This window comes from Leptosomus discolor, chromosome 2 (assembly GCF_034619465.1).
Source record: "Leptosomus discolor isolate bLepDis1 chromosome 2, bLepDis1.hap2, whole genome shotgun sequence".
NCBI classification, from domain to species: Eukaryota; Metazoa; Chordata; class Aves; order Leptosomiformes; family Leptosomidae; genus Leptosomus; species Leptosomus discolor.
In genome coordinates, this window is record NC_141392.1 from 60,518,347 (window position 1) to 60,535,510 (window position 17,164).

Here is a 17,164-nt window from a genome sequence, read left to right on the forward strand (position 1 = left end):
GTTGGTGGGAACCAGCAGGCTTCCATTCCAGTCCCTCTCTTCGCTATCCTGCCAGGGGGGAATGGGAATGGGCTACTCCTCTGCAGATTGAAAGTAAAGATTTATGGATTACTTGATTCGCAACTTTATAAAACAGCAAGATAACTTTTGGAAATGCAGAAAGACCCATCTGTCTGTTGCCTTCTTAGCAAGCTGGAAATTGAAGGACACTGTATAAGCTGAGGGAAAACCCCAACAGTCTTCAGCACAAAATTCACTTAAATCTCTGCCTTCAGCAGCTTCTAAATCACAGAAACCTTGGGAATACAGGAGGACTGGGGCACAGGGCCTTAAAAGGGCAGGGCAGAAAACAACATGTTGTCTACTTTCAAAACTATAAATAGTATTCAAGAAGGCAAGTTCATAAGTATCCAAGCAGGCAAGTTCATAAGTAAGCCTGCCTAATTGTGGACTAGCTTCTTCGTCAACTTAGTATTCAGTAAAGGGAAGAATTGCCATAGCAACATTCCCATCTTCTGACATGTATCATGCAGATCATGTAGTCAAGGCAGCACAGCACCCTCTCACACATGTGCTCTGTGAACTTTTGTATTCCTGACAATATTAAAGAGAGAGCTATGTCTCATGATTGACACACTTGCCTGTGTGTCTTTATGATTCCTTTAAAAAAAATATGGAAATGCTTCCCTTCCCCCATCCTCCTCCTTTGAACTGTTTTCTCTTCTCCATCCCACTGAAATGATGAGAACAGCTCATGCCCCAGATCTGCAGATATATGTTCCTGACAGTAGTCCTACGCTATGCAAATGTGTAAACTGCAAAATGTAGAGGGTTTTAAAAAATTAAGTATATACAGCAGAATCTAAATGAAAGGAACTAGAAATCTTCTTGCATAATTAATGCTCTATTAAACAAAGCCTTACCTCTTTTTACTTTTTTTTTTTCTTTTTTTTCTTTGAGTTAGTCTGAATTCTCCAGACACACACGCCAACCATACCTACGGCACATGTTAATATATATGTTGCACTATGCAGGACCCGAGTTCACAAGCAGAGCAGAATGCTCTACGTGTTTGCAGCCAAGGTCTGGGTAACTCCTGGGATGTCTTGGGCTATGCTTCACCTTGAAGGAAAAGTACTGCACATTACACAGGGCTAAGCTGTTGGCCAGTACAAACTGGATGCTGCAACACTGTGCAGTAAACCCACCTTTGTAACCCTGACAGCAGTGGCAGCCAGGTACCTGACTTTACAAGTGTTCTTGATTTATTCATATCATAGGCCACCCAGTGGACCTCTTTCTAAGCTTACTGCCTATTCAGTATTGTGGCTCCCTTCAAAAACTCTGTAACACTAGGAATATAATTATACCACTATACATATGTATATGGCTCTAACTATGCCTATCCCACCAGTGGTTTGACATTAAATGCATCAAAATATACTGTCACATACCTACGTAATTTTTCCTCAGATCTGGGATTTTATATGTTGTGCTGTCCTTGGCAGGATGCCTATGGCACCATTACTACAGAAGGGTTGGCCTCAGTAGCTTCTTTTCCAAAGAACGGGCTCAAAACCCTACATAGCTCTATGGCCTCGGCAGACAGAGACCACAACCCACTTTGACTGAGTGCTTCTTTCTGGACTGGAGATGCACCTAGCTACACCTAAGTGAGGTGATTTTTCTTACCATGTCAGTTTACCTTCTCTTGGTCTTCTTTCTTACACACTGCCTCATGAGTGCTCACTGCAAAATGTTCCTGTTGGGTGGCAGAAGCTCCCACTGTCTGTGCCAAAGGAGCTCCTTTGTATAACCGTCTGCTGGAGGCAAGTCACCTTCAGGTGGTGACAGTTTTTTATATCTTTCCCCCCACCCACATGCCTGTCCTCCCCACCACTCCTCTCCAATGTTTAGGGTCGCTGTACAAATCTTTGGTACCTTACCTTCCCCAGGCACGGTGAATGTAACTCTGTTGTGGTCAGTATTGCTTAATGGTTCAGCTGGATTACATCTCCAATGAGCTCCTGAGCTTCACCCAGGTTTGAGAGCCCTGCCTGCCTTTGTGTACTCCACAGCTGTTCATTCCAAGAAGTAACCATTCAAGAAATTTCTTCTGTGTAACTTGTTCCGTGGCAACCCTTGGCCAGACTATGTACAGGTAGTTGAAGTCCTCAATTATCATAATTTTTACTGCCTCTCTAAGTATTGTGTGCTTAATTGCCTCTTCCTACTCTATGTCTAATAACACTCCTGCTGTGTTAAGCCATCTCTAGAGAAAATGGTTTGCAGCTTAATACCAGTAGCAGAAGAAGGGTGCCCTCTCTTTCTTTTATCCCATTACATCTGTCAAGTGTGAACTTAGAAGCCAATTTGGGAACTATTATTAAATAAGAACAATTTATTTTATTTTACATAGTAAATAAGCCAAGATGATTATATGTAGAAAGCTGGGCAGGCACTGCTCTGCCTGCAAAATTAAGCATCCAGAAATGCAGTACTGCAGAGTACTGCAGCCACAGATCATCCCTATTGCTACAGGTAGGACGGCCAGCAGTTCATCAGCCTTACTCCCAAGAGAAGAGGGGGAGCACAAGAAGCTGCCAGTTTGGAGTTATGGTGGAATTGCTGCCCATGCCAAGAATGATACCTTTCACAGTGCCTGATTTCTTTCCATGTTAATCCAGTAACTGCTTGCTGACTGTCACTATTTGTTTCTACAGAAATCATGGGGGTCTGTGTATATATGTGTGTGTATATATATATGTATCTGTATGCACGTGTGTGTTTAACTTTTTATGTACACAATATACATACACTGGGGACTATCTGCGTATTAAAAAAGCAAAGAGATACTATGTCCTAGTACTGACTGTACCATAGCAATCTCTATATTTAGAATGCACACTGCGGAGATACTTCTCCAGCCTAATGGTAGGTGTTTACTTTTTAATACACAAGCTATATATAAAATGCTGAACTTCGACACCATGACTAGCTGCAACATGAATTATATGGAAAAGATGCTATTTTACTTCTGTCTCATTTTACACAGCTCTAAGGAACAGCAGATACCTCTTCTGGTGGGCCACGAAGTCTGTGGCCTACCTTTCAAATTTCCGCACTGGCATTCATTGTGTTGAGGTTCAAATCCCTTTACAGCTGTGGTCTGAACAAGAAAAGGGCACTTAAGGGAATAAGACTACAACTTGCTCTTCTGGGTTACATTAAAATCCATTGATTTCCACCTGTTACTTGAACAAAATAGTGTATTTTTTATAAAAATAAAATTGCTTATTTTGGAGAATATACATTAGATATATTTGATGTCTATGGTCTGCAAATTGGTCCATTCTGTTCTTTTCTTAAAGTTACTTAATAATACAAGTAAGAGTAAGCCACTATGCTCAAAAGACCTATTTTCACTCCAGGCACAAAAAGCTCTTTCATTTCATTATGTCATTAGAAGCACTACAGAAAGCGTCCCACCTCCAAGTCCACTTGCCCCTCACTCAGCAAAGCCCCTGTGCCGAAAAAGCACCTGTGTGTGTGCTTTGAGTTAAGCATGTGCCTAAGTACTTTTCAAAACAGATGTCAACAGCCAGATCTTTCTGCTTTTCAGGCTAATTTCATTTCCCTTTTTCTCCTCCTGCTTCAAAAAGAAGAGATCATTGCCACTGTAGAAAGCTGACCAGTCTAACCCGCAACTGCTTTTTTTCCTGGGATTTCTGCAATAGCCAAACCCCAGGTTTAATACTGCAGTCAGACACACTGGAGACACCTGAAATTTTACAATACATACGAACGTGTTGGGCCAAACATAAGGGCCCAAATACATAATAAACCTCCCAAGTTTCTTCCCTGCAACGCCTGTGACCCCAGTTTAAGAGGATACCTACAGTGGCATGTGAAGCTTTGAACCACAGGAGCAGAGCAGAGCAGATGGGTTACCCTAGCGGAGACGACCTCTTCTACCAGTATGCACTATGCTTTGATTAGGAGCTTTCTTTTGCTGCTGCAGGTGGAAAAGACCTGTCACCAACATTTGCCCCTGTTCACATGACATACAGGAGCATTAAAAGACAGGATTAGTAGCATAACTTCTCCAAGGCTGCATTCAGAGGCGACCTCATCTACACATCTCCTACTGCTTGCTCCTTTACTCCCAGCTCAGGAACACCAAACCTACCTCAGCGATGCTCACCTCAGGTGGATGGCCTCTTCAGGATTACACTTTAACTCAAGTTTTAGGTTATAAATCCTTTCAGTGTTCAGTCTAATGGTATCTGAGTCTTCAAAGGCTACCAAAGTAGGTATCAGAGCCCTGCAGACTGACCAAACTTTATAGAAAATAAAAGGCAAAGAAGAAGTTATTACAATTTGAAATACTCTTTGAATAATAAATTCAATAGGAAAAATGATCGAAGAAGCGTATGCCTTACACACTGTCATTACAGACTGCCACACGGGAGCCTGTAGAACGGTTAGCCATTTTTCAGTCTACTCACAGTGTATAAGTGGCTTTGATGTGCACTTGTGGTAATTCAGCTAACATTACTCATGTGGGCAGAGAAGCAAAGAACCAACTTAAAATTAGGGAAAACATTTGTCATTTTCCTTTAAAATAAGGCAATGGTTGCTACAGAGAGGCAGCAAAGTATGGTTTTATCACACACAAGCTAAACCACAGACTAAAATAATTTAATTTTGAAATTGTGACAAAAGTTTGCAAATTATGGCAACCTCTTGTAACGGAGCAGTATGGGAACTGTGCTTATCTGGTCTGGGGTAGCTAAATGCATGCAGAAAGTGAGGAAGAGCTTTCTGAACCCAAATAGGGGATACAGTCGTACTGAGATTCATGGCAACCTTGTGGCTAGACTGTCTAACCAGTCTTAAAAAAAAAAAAATCCACCTTTTTTTGTGTTCTATACTAAGTCAAGAGAGTATTATTAGATTGCGAAGTCAGGCATTCAAGAGTGAGGTAATGTCAGAATTAAGGCTGTCTGTTCAACCTTAATTTGGCCCCTTGTGACTATGAATTATGATATTGCCTTTAATTAGATGATCACACAATATTTTTTCCTATGCCTCATTCATAACACATGATGGATGGTGCTCACTGAATGATGAAACTGTATTTTGTTTTTTCCTTGTCGTTCAAGGTGTGGCAGCCTGCCTTATTTACTGCACGCTATATTCTCCTCTGACAACAAAACTAATGATTCCTTCACGGAGTTTTCTATGTGGTTTATCGTTACAGCTATAACACACTCAACAAACATGACTAATTTAATTTTACTGCAGTCCTCAAGGGAAAAGCTATAGAGTTTTTTCACTTTGTCTATCCAGAACCTATTCTCATTGCTCAGGTTTTCATCAAAGCTTTACTTCCTTCGTATTTGGTCTAGGCAGCTTTATTTGCATCAGCTTTGGGGAGGTATTGACAATACACGGGAACCAAAGTCAAGGTCCCCATTCTGGTGTGTATCTTGGGTAGTCAGGCTTGGAGAACGTCGACAGATCAGGGACGGCAGGGAAAATCCTGTTCAGCCACAAGATGGATCATTCCCATGGTTGATAAACACTTTGGAGAATTACCTATGCACTACAGGGAAGTGCAGGCATATTTTTTCAAAAAACTGGACAACGACGAATAAGATTTTCACCATAAATTCAGAAGTGTTACTAACATAAATGCTATCGTTCTTCCAAAGACCCAGTTCCACAGCAAGAGAAAAGTAGAGAAAAGTTTTCCGGGCATGATTTTTTTCATAGACTTGCACTTGGAAATAGATGACTTGTTCTGACAAAAAGTTTTCCACCAAAAAAATAGTTCCCCCAAGAGAAATACCTTTCAGGGACAATTTCAGCCAACATGGTTGAAATCTGGCAAGCTTACAAGTGACTTTTACTTTAGTCATCATTCATCCATCATCCTTCTTAAGAATGATGGATTGTGTAATTCTAAAGGGAATGAACAGAGTCTAGAAGAGCGCTCTCTGGCTACACAGGCCCCTAAGTAATTTATGTCGAGGTTCATACATCACAGGCTGGATTTAACGCTCTAAAATGTTTTTGACTTTACATATGATGATTCAAAGCTCATAGAAGGTGGAGAACTTTTTAAGATCTGAGAAGATAAACTGAGTTCAAACCTTCTTGGAACACTATAAATTTCCTCAAACCAAATGAAACCCACCACATTTTGTGTCACATATATTGCCTTTGTCAACCTCAGGGGCTTAACTGAGATCAAAGCTTGCTAGTCTTACTTTTTTTGAGGTGCTGAATATTCACAAATTCACAGATATGAGGTATGACAATTTTAAGTGTTCCTATGCCATACCTCTGAAAGGGAGTCTTCTTTCACTTGGACACCTACCTCTGGATTCAGCTGTGCAAGTCTGATCTCTGATGTTTCTGTTCTTTTTCTATTCTTACTACATTTCCAGTATCACCTAAAATGACATGGTATTAGAAGAAAAACTTCTCTTGAGCAGGTGCAAAAGTTGCTGAGAAAGAGGAATCTTTCCATCAACAGCCAGCTTTTGAGGTCTCAGCCATTCAGCGGTGCAATAAATACAGCAGAGACATTCAGAGTGTGCTCTAGCAGAATGCGTACAGCTGTGTGTCATTTTGGAATTTCTTATTTTTATTTAACACATTCTTTCCCTCAGAATGAATTCTTGAATTCAGTGAAGGAAACAATCCCCGTGAAATAAAAAAATTGCAAAAATGTCCCAGACTTTAACAGCAGAGCATGAGTTATGCAAGTTCTTCACATGACAAACAAGTCAACAGGGTTTGTGCTTTGGGCTTCCCACCCTAAGCCGCAGTTGATAATCTGTCACAACGAGATGTCTGTCACAGCTGCTGCTGCTGTTGGGAAGTACAGCCAGATTCCTTTTCCACATTCATTGTCCTCTAGCACTTTCATGTGCTCCCACAGCTTTCAGAAGCAGTGACTTTAAACAGTTCCTAGCTCACTAAACATGACTGAATACATGGGTTTTTTTCCTTCCTGAGTTCTGAAAGCCTGCTGCAAATAACAGACATCTTATCATCTCCAATAACAACCAACTGTAACAATCAAGCCCTTGTTATCTGTGGATAAAGTAACCATGTTGCAGTACTACTGGACATACGCAGTGCCTAGCTCAGGTCCAGATGAACATAACATCCCTAATGTGAGGCCACATGGCTACAGCTAATTTGCTTCCAAATTCTGCTGGGTTTGTGTGTCCTGCCCTCTCCCTCTGTGGGACCACCACAAGAGTTCCTTCTTCTTTATCTGGCCACTTACTTCCATGAACTTTCTAGTAACTTGCCTAGCTTTGAAATCTTTGCAACTCTGACCAACAAGTTAAAAATTATTGAGAGGACAGACAGACAGTCACAGAAACAGTATCATCACAGAAGCCTTATTTTTGAAGGAAACCAACCAAAAAGTATATTGTTAAATTTCTGCACTGTTTCCTATGATAGTGTGCACATAAATACGTTTTAAAAAATACTGTGGAGGCATGCCATGAGTTGCATGAGATCAGTTTCCCCCAGAAATGTTTCAGTGCAGAAACATGGTTAAGGTTTCTTTAACAAAAATCACACATTAACATCATACATCTTTGAAGTGCTCTGCATGTGTAAAAATAAATAAATATAAACACATTAATGAATAAATACGTGATGTGAATACCAAGACATTTGAATAATAAAGTTACATTTTATAAATAATTTCTTGCTGAAAATTATTCCATTCACTTAATTTTAATTCTAGACAATTTTTCTGCCTACTAGAGTTCCTTCTTGATTGTCTGATAATTAAACAGAATCCTGCCAAGTTTAAACAATCGCTAGTATTTTGCAACTGAATTCCTAATACAAACAGGAGTATGTTTAACTTTAAACATTTGCTTACGTGCCTTCCTGAAGTAAGGCTTAAATGCTTTCTCTGGTACAACACTAATGGCTCAGTCCACCTATTGAGAACTTGTAACTTGAAAATGCAGGACCAGGTCTTGTACTAGGAAAATAATAAGAAAAATCCTCATGTAGAAGAATATCATCTCCAGTTGGCACTGGAACACCTGAAAATATATCATTCAAATGCTATCAATTCATCTAGAATTTCAAGAATCAGCACGAAGAAACAGAAACGTAGGGATAATTTGATCTTTATTTAGACCTATTTAAGAAAAGTTGCATCATATTCAGACAGTCTAACACCGCAAGTAAGATTTTACTGGACTAATAAAATTATTAACATCACTGATTTAAGGCAGCTGTTACATCGTGTTACATTACTATTTCAGTCAGATTGAATTCTTCTTTGGATACATTCATGCAATTAACTTCTACTGTATTTTTTTTACACTGTACTTTGAAATATATAGGATTGTTTTGTTTCCCCATATTAGACCTATCTGGTTAAGCTTTTCTCAAACCATACAGAGAATGGACTCATTGTTTTTCTTGTGGAAGTGAAAAGACTTAGTGACTTACTGATTTAATGACTGACTTGATGCAAGAAATGCACGTTGAGAATGCCATGGAGATAAGTATACATCTTATATGCATATGTCACATGCAAGCATGGAGAAATAGTAACGGAGGTTGAAACATTTATCATTATGCTTTAGCTAAAATCATTTTCCCTCCATATAAAAATCAAAAATATCCTCGCACTGAGCAGAGGGCCCAATAAACTTCCTCCTTTCCAAAAGATTCCTCTCCATGCCAGCCCCAGTTGGGGATGAGAAATCTTCCATGGAGCCATAAACAATCCTCCATGTTGCCTCTATTGTTCAGTCCAATTTTGGCTTTTGTTTTCCTTCTTCAATACCTGAAAACATACAGAGAACAGCTTTTAAAAAATCTCTCAATGAATAAAAATGAAGAGTTTACCTAAAGAGGTTTTTCTAATGCATTAATATTTCTTTTCCCTTTATTGCTGTTGTTTCTCCCCTACTTGCTCACATGCTCTTGCATGTGCTATCTCACCTGCTGTGAACGAAAAGAGCATCTGCACACCTGATGGCAGTGGTTGTCCAGTAATGAACTGCACAATCCTCCCTCCCTCCGGACCAGTCCGTTTTCAAACCAGCCTAACCTCCTGCAGCACGCTCAGCCTTTGATGGCTACAGGGGTCTGGGAACAGTTAGTTCCCTCACCTCCTCTGCTTACCTACAAGCAAATTAAAGTAGATGTTATTATAGCTGAAGCTAAGTAGCCGACTTTATTTGAAAGCAAGTTTTTAAAATTGTGTTTCAGAGTTCAGTAACTTTACGCACCCCTCCACTTCAACATTGGATTTTTAAATATTTGCAAGTACATCTCCCTTTTTTGAGAGTACAGAAAAGAAGAATCAATTACTGTTGACAAGGTGCCTCTCTTTTCTTGTAATGGATATGTCTTTCAGTAATATCAGGAGAGTTGAGTGTAGGGCTACTTAAAGAACTTATCTTTGCTGCAGGGCTTGTCTCCTTTCTATGCTGAGCAAAGTCTGGGCTGGGCAGCAGATTGTGTTTTTTCTGGCAATGAAAACATTCAGCTATTTCATATGCCTGTTCCTGGACAATGAATTACTATTGGTATCTGACAAAAGTATTGTTCTTCTGACTAAGCCCTCTCTGCCAGACATCTCAAATACAAATATTTCTTTTGGAGCTTTTCAGGCCTGCTGCATGCTGCAAAAGAAAGACTCCCGAGGACTGAAGGCAAAAGACAAGCAATGTTTGAGAATCCAGTCACAAGTAAGATCACCTGCTAATGCAATATTCGCATAGACAGCAGGTACACCGAAAGGCACTTTAAAACCAGAATTAATTCCAATACCGGAAACAATAAGACCCATCTGCAGTTAGAAAGCACGACTGCAGAGCTGCCCTGCTGAAAGAAGAAACACAGAAACAAATGGGTCTGCGCCCTGCCAGCAGCCCAAGTACAATGGCCCTGGGAGTTGCTGGCAAACCAATGTAATGGAAGAGCCACAGTTGAAGGTTTAACAACCAAAACAAGAGGCCAGGTCCAAAAGATTACAGTGGGTTTACCAGGCTGCTCCAGAGCCAGTCTTGAGTCTTCTGCTTTCTGCTGGAAAGAACTTCCCAATAGGTTTAAATGAGCTGTTTTATTTGCCTTTTTAAAAGAGCCTCTTTCCTTTCTTCTGAAGTACGCTGCTGCAGATGCACCAAATAGTTCGGCAGGAACGCAGATACCCTTAAAGCTGTGGACAGACACTGGCTTGTACAAAGGGCAAATTTTTCCTTGCCTACCATGTTTGTGGTCTAACTTGGAAAAACTAACTGCAAATCATTTTGTCAGTAGTGAGGTTTTATTTAATGCATCTCCAGAGGAAAAGGAACAAACTCCAAACCCAAACCAACCCCCTCTCACCCCAGAAATCTCCTCCTGGCAGACTGCTTTGACTTGCAAGCTTACTGCTCAAAAGCCCCTTTAAAATGTACCGTTTTCAAACAGTATCTTCCCAAGTCTCGTATGGTGACAGACTGGCATTATTTTACATCTCTACTGTTTGTGGTGTGCCTGCCATACGCTTCAGGTTAGGTTTATGTGGAGTGTTTCAAGCACAGCAAACCAGCAGGTGACTCATAGCATTTTCTGGTTTGCAAGTGCTTAAACCACAACGGACTTTGGATCACTATTCTTTAACCAAATCAAGGAAATGATGGAAAGGATAATAAGGCCATGGTGAACCTTGGAAGAGGTTGGAACAATGACCCAATTGATCTTAGCTCCTCTAGGGTGGAGGGAACCAAGGATTTTGTTATACACACTGTGGAATAGTGAGGGATATTTTCCACCATTTACTTATTCATGACTTGGTAAGAACAGGTGATTCTTCACCACATTGTTATTCTTCACACAGGACTTAGGTCAAGTGAAATTCCTGCCTTTTTTAGAAACTTCTTTCCTGAATTAACTTAAGTAAGTTGAACAGATGTGAATGTGACATCAAACTGAGGACTGAAAACTAGACTTGAACACTGTGACAAATGATCTCTGGTTCTAGAGCAAAAAGACACTTTAAGCCTGGGTGCTAATGTGAGCAAATGGCAAGTAAAACTGTTCGGAGCTTCTGGCATTAGGTTCTACCTTGTACCGGAGGACTTGTTAAAAAGCATTTGTGTGACTACCATATGAATTCAACATGTATTAACCAGTGCACAATGAATTTCCCAAAAGGGGACACAGGCTGTTCGTATGGTCCCAACGTGTTAAGGGCCCAATGAATGTAATGACAGAATTCCCACGGAGCGTGGATTTCACTCCAGTTGCGATTTGCTACTGCGGTGATTATGAATGTTGTTTGCTTATTTCTGGCAATTTGATAAATGAAAAACGTCTTTCATTGATTGAAGGAACCTATTTTTAATCTTGGGTTTGTCTTATTTTCCCTTTTTCTCTACTCAGCAATGGGTTGCCTAGGCAGGGTAGCTGATGTAGAGCCTGCACAGTTATGTTTACCCTGTACTAAGGTGATCTTTCATTCCTATTATTTTACTGACATAACATCTTCATTTTCCTTGAGTAAATTTATAAGCGGAAAACACCTTATACCTGAAAATACTAAAAGCACGTATTTTTATTTCTAAGTCTAAGCTTACCATTAACAGCATTCCCACAGAATGATACTTCATTCTAGCTCCATTTAATGGGTTCATCAGCTAATAAGTGGGTTGCAAACCAAGTGGGTTGTAAACCTCTCAGGTAATTGCCAACAGCTCTTAAATTAGTATTGGAAGTTATTTAAAAAATACATATTCATAGCTCATCATGCTCTCCAGCAGCCATTCCGTTCATCAGCTGCTTTTAAGAGCAAGCAAGCAAGATGTTTCAGTGGAACTTCTGTCATTCTCCTTTGTTTTAGCCATCTTAAAACCCTATTGAATTTCAGGGGAGCATACTCAAGTCCCAGTGGTGTATTTCATGACTTAATAGTCCTAAAACAATACTCACATTTTTGGGTATCCCAGATGTAGTTGTTCAGGACCTCTCCCACCAAGTAGAATATGTTAATTAATACGGTAACAGCTGCAAAAAAGATTATTTTGACACCTGGGCTGAGGTGCTCAAGAAGCGGGTACACCCACACTCCTGTAACGTGGTGAATCCAGCACACCCTGAAACAAAACAAAAATAACAAGTACTGACTCTTACAGCCCTGTTTTTCAAAAGTAGTTTGGGCTATAGGCTTAGCTACAGTAACCTGAAAAATAATTATTTGAAAGGACTGCAAGTTGCAACTGAACTGGAGCAGCAGATGACATCCACCCAGAACAGACATCACAAATAATGAAACTATGACCGATTTCCCACATTCTTACCGCTTTGTTTTAAATTTAATACGAGCAGTTGGCCAATTTTCATGTTCTGATGTAGGCAGGTATTTCCTTGCTGCATTTCTGTTTACAAGGAATACACACCCTTGTTTCATGCGGCAGTGTGGAATCTGCAGCACCCCCTGCTTCAGGGGGTTCTTTATCCAAAAAGCATTCAGGGTTCTCCAGGCTCTCCTACACAGCCCAACTCTCTCTGCCTTCTGCAGCATCCTTCTTTCATTTTTGTACGTTTGTGTGTTTCTGCTGCTTCTCTTCACTACACCTGGCACGTGCGTCACTTTTTGGGTTTGCCAGAAACATATCTTTCAGCTTCTCTTTGAAAGAATAAGCTCTTCAGCACCTGTCTTTTAGGTTGCTCCACCTCTTCTTTCAGTTACCTGGTATCATTTGGGATCTAGTAATTTTTCTCTAGGTAGGATAAACATTAAAAAAAAAAAAAAGAAACCACCACATCAGTGAAATTTTGCCCAGCTCCACACTCAATAAGTAAAGGAAAAGGAATGATGGTGGTTTGCTGGCAACAGAGATTTTTAGCATTCAGCTACAGTAGAGATTGTTGGAACACTAACCCAAGAGACAGTGTCAGCTTCACTGCAGTGAGACTCAAGCACTCCAGGTACGTGGTTTTGCTGTGTGTGACTGCAGTGGACACCTGTACCCTCTGAAGGGATAGCTTTTGTGCTGCGATCTCACGTGGTGAGTGAAGTCAGAGTGAGCAGAGCGAGCCTATACGTCCTAGTAGGTGGAAGCTAAGAAAGGCAAATGCTGCCAAACAACTGAGCAAATATCACAGAGGCTAACTGGGAAAAGTGCTCAGTGAGACGGGCTGGGGCCTGTGAGCTGCTGGGCGCTCTTCAAGAATGTAAATCTCTCCCTTTCTGACCCAGCAATTTGAGAGAAGCTCACAGTGAAGCATAGCTAGAGAAGACTCAGCAGCTGCACAGACTATTACTGATGGGGATTTCCACGTCCATATGATTTGCTTCACTTGCTCATACTTCCATTTGTTTAAGGAGGACTTTTGATCACTAGATCAACAGTTAAAGCCTCCTGAAGGGCAGAGACACAGAAGTCCACCCAAAGCTGTTACCATAAATGCCTGTCACACAGAGAGTACAGAATCCCTGTTTAATGATTCTCCATTACCCTGGAAATGTACATGGTTGTCACTGCTTCCCTCCTCCTTAGAAAAGCTTTTATTACAGCCAAACCCTTAATAGTTGGACACTTCATGTAGGAATTTACATGTGTCAGTAAATTAATCTGCACCATCTAAATGCAGATTAAAACCCCTTTCTCCAAATGAGTTCACATATGGAAAATGATCTCTGTACTTCACAGTTATTTTCCACAACATTCTTCTGTGCCAGAATTAACCTGACAAGATGAAAGGACCTGTGAAAAAATAAAGGGCTCCTGTGTAACCCATGGTAACAGGGAATACCATGTTTCTCTTGATTAAAGAAAAAGATGGGACACTTGGGTGGAAGGTAATGGGATGTCCTCTGCTCCCAGGTTGGCTTAGCAGGGAGTGTCTATTATTGCCTATGTTTTTAAGATTCATTTGCTTTCGTTTTATGATCATTCTGTGAAAAACAAACCCCAAGAAAAAAGCTTGAAAAAAGTCCAGTGCTTCTTTTTCATTTGTTTTCTCTGTTTTTGTTTTTTTTTTTTTCCTGTAATGAAACTGCCCAGCACTGCAAAGCACCTTTAGAGAGGGACTTTTCAAGGGACCTTCTAAACAGCACCTATGTAGCCAACTTCATGAACCAAGTAGAAATGGCATTTACTAGAACACATTTATGCTGGAAAGAGGAAGTATTTCCTAAATCCAGCCAATAAGTCACTGATGAGCTCCCGAATGTCAGCGATCTCTGGTTAGTTCAGAGTTTTTGAGTACAGCTCATGCACGTTGCTCTCTGCTGCCCAGCACAGGAGCCCATTCACTGCTTGGTGATACTGCTCGTGCGTTCAGCGTAGCTGTTGTACGCCTGTCCCCACTGCAGCCACGCCAAAGGAACTCTTGCTTTGAGCACAAGGGGTACTGAGCGCCACTCGGGAGACAACGGTCACAAACCCACCTGATCAGAGGCCCTGATCTTCCTTAAAATGAGCTGTACCATGCCGCTCACTACATTGGGATGGAGTAGTATGAGCCTTCTCTCCACTGAGCAGTAACACATGGACTATTCCTGCATTGTCTATACCACAAATGGGAGCAGCAAAGTGATGACTGCTGCCATGGAAACCTCACCTGATGGCCTTTCTTAGTGGGTTCCTTCCTGCTTGAATACAAGCTACCTCGACACCACACAATAAAGGGCTGATCAACCGTAGGCATAAAGCTTCCACACAAGATTGCTGATTACTAATGTTAATGAATGCCTTCAATGTTGCAGTTCTAGTAGTCATTATTCCTGTCCAACCTCATTATTAGATAAGCACAGGGGAGCATGCATTAAGATTTACTTAGGAGTGCAAATCTAGATCCAATTTAAGACTGTTATTGAACAGGTATAAAAAATGGGTCGTTTAGATAAAAATAAACAGAGGAGAAAAAGTTCAAGCTAAAACTGGACTGGCTACTTTTGAAAAGATAAAATTAAATTGAACCTCCCTGCATTTTGGTTCCGTGGCAGTCCATGTAGACATAACCGTGTGTTTTCAAAGGTGAGTATGTTACAGGTCATTAAGCTCATTTAGCCATTTGTTAGAACTAGTAAGAATAGAAGGAATGGAAATACGCACACATTGTATTCAAATCAAAATGTTTGTTAAAAAACATGGTGATTTTCAGAAATTTTCAACCAGTTGGTGCAGAAATCAGAAAAAGCTATTTGCAAACACACGATGCTGCTTCTTTTTAAAGAATTTGACTTTGTTGCTGTTTTTCACTTCTAGCATACAGTAGATGTTGCATACCTTTCCTAGCAAAGTAATCAGGAGGAAATTAAAACTATGCCGAGAAAATACATCTACATTTATTTTTCGGCTATAGATCTTTTGTTAATGAGAAAAAGTGACTACAAAAAATTGTCAGAACCTTGTGTTTTATGTGTGTTCTACTTGTTGCCTTGAGTAATGCAGCTGTTACAACGGCATGTGTAAAACTTAGTCCTGGTAGAAGCAAGCTCAACACGCGGATATAATGTCAGATAACCATGACACCCAAAAGATTTTGCAATGGGAGACAAGTTGCAGAAAACAGCTGCTCCTTCATGATCACTGCTTTCAGCTACAGGAGTCTGAATGCACTTGCACAGGTATCACAGCTTGGTGGCACATTGTGGTCTGAACTCTGAGAGTCTCCACCCATTTCCTGCCCAAGCTGAGTCCTTCAGTGAAATCTGCAGCCAAACAACAATCAGTACTATGTGTTCCGGAAACAGGAACTACTAGATGAGGGGCTGTGCAACTTTTCAAATGCAGTGAATGAGAGGACACAGAATAATAACACGTGTCATAAAATGGCTGAAGCATTTCAACAGAACTCAGACACAAAAAATTCAAATCTGATAACGGAAATACCTTTCTGCATGACACCCAATTAAGCTCTGGAATGCTCTACCCTATCTTTCAGTGATACATCACTGAAATAAAGATATTCAAAAAAGTTTTGAAGTATACAAGTTTGGAAGTCTACTTAGCCCATTCCTCTTCTCTGGGCCATAGTGTGCAACTCTAGCAAGCTTCTGAAGTCAGGAGACTGTACAAGCAGTAAGAATGTGTGGTTATGCTTAAGTTCAAAGAGTACAAGGTATATAAACCATCAAGGCTGAAGGACCCAAGCATCTACTTTTTGACATAGGTTTTGGAAGAAAACTTCCCTTACAGGCTGGTTATTCTAAAACAGCCTGCTAGATCGTCTCCCGAAGCATCTGACATCAGCTATGGCTAAAGCCTGCATACGTGACTACTCTGATCTAATATGGCAGTTCCTTTCTGGTTACTTCTTGCAGCAGCAAATCCTTTCCCACATCTTCTGCGCTGTTCAGGTTTCCAGTGACTGATAGAAAAGAAGGCTGAATCTTTGGTCCCAAACAAATCCTATGTCAGTTCCCATTGTGGCTACTCTTCACCAAACAACAGAACATGGGCATTTTCTATGCTTTTATCTCATTATCTTTTCTACCATCACACTCCTACTTTTCCACAGAAAGCAAGAACTTTACCCAGAACTATTAAATTGTGGAATGTCTCCCAAAGGAGGTGACAGGCTTACAGCAGCTGAGTCATTCAAAACTTGAACGAACAAATCATTTGTGGTTATAGAGTAGGGACCAACCCTGTGCTTTCAGAGGCTGGAGCTCAATGACCCACACTAAATCTGTTCTACTTACGGTTTCTAATACCAACTGATGAGAGGCATGTTTTCATAAATCCTTATGATCCCCCCCCTCCCCCCGCCCAACCTGTAAGACAGCGTGTTCTGCATCTAATCAGAATTGTTAAAATCTCAGCTACATTAAGATGCTGGGCTTCTTTAATAGCAGCCAGCCAGGCCTAAGTCACCTACACCAGGAATGTACACTGTTTAGAAATTTTAAAACTAAAAAATAAGTTCAACAAACAGTCATCAGTTAGGAAATAACAGCAATCATCCTGTCCTGTTCTAGTTTCTTATGCCGGATTCTTCTCCATTGATCTGAGTGGTGCTGAACAATACATGGGTCATAGGACTGTGCTACTGATATGGAGTGGCTTATATGGTTAGAAGAAGACAAGTCCTTGAAAATTGCAGCTGCAAATAATGTCACATGCAAAACATACTCAGCATGACATGGTGCTGGCATCCTCTGGGA

At 40.6% G+C, this 17,164-nt stretch overlaps 1 protein-coding gene across 3 annotated transcripts in view; it reads right to left on the reverse strand.

The window, feature by feature from the left end:
- Positions 1 to 8,161: 8,161 nt before the first annotated feature.
- The window catches only part of AIG1 (androgen induced 1), a 123,805-nt gene continuing 114,802 nt past the window's right edge, over positions 8,162 to 17,164 (reverse strand). For all 3 annotated transcript variants that reach the window (XM_086461166.1, XM_086461165.1, XM_086461164.1), the window contains 2 exons: positions 11,980 to 12,143; positions 8,162 to 8,845 (listed from right to left, as the gene is read on the reverse strand). In XM_086461166.1, the coding sequence (XP_086317292.1) occupies positions 8,808 to 8,845; positions 11,980 to 12,143 (202 nt within the window). In that variant the 3' untranslated portion in view covers positions 8,162 to 8,807. The remainder of the gene's footprint in view (positions 8,846 to 11,979; positions 12,144 to 17,164) is intronic.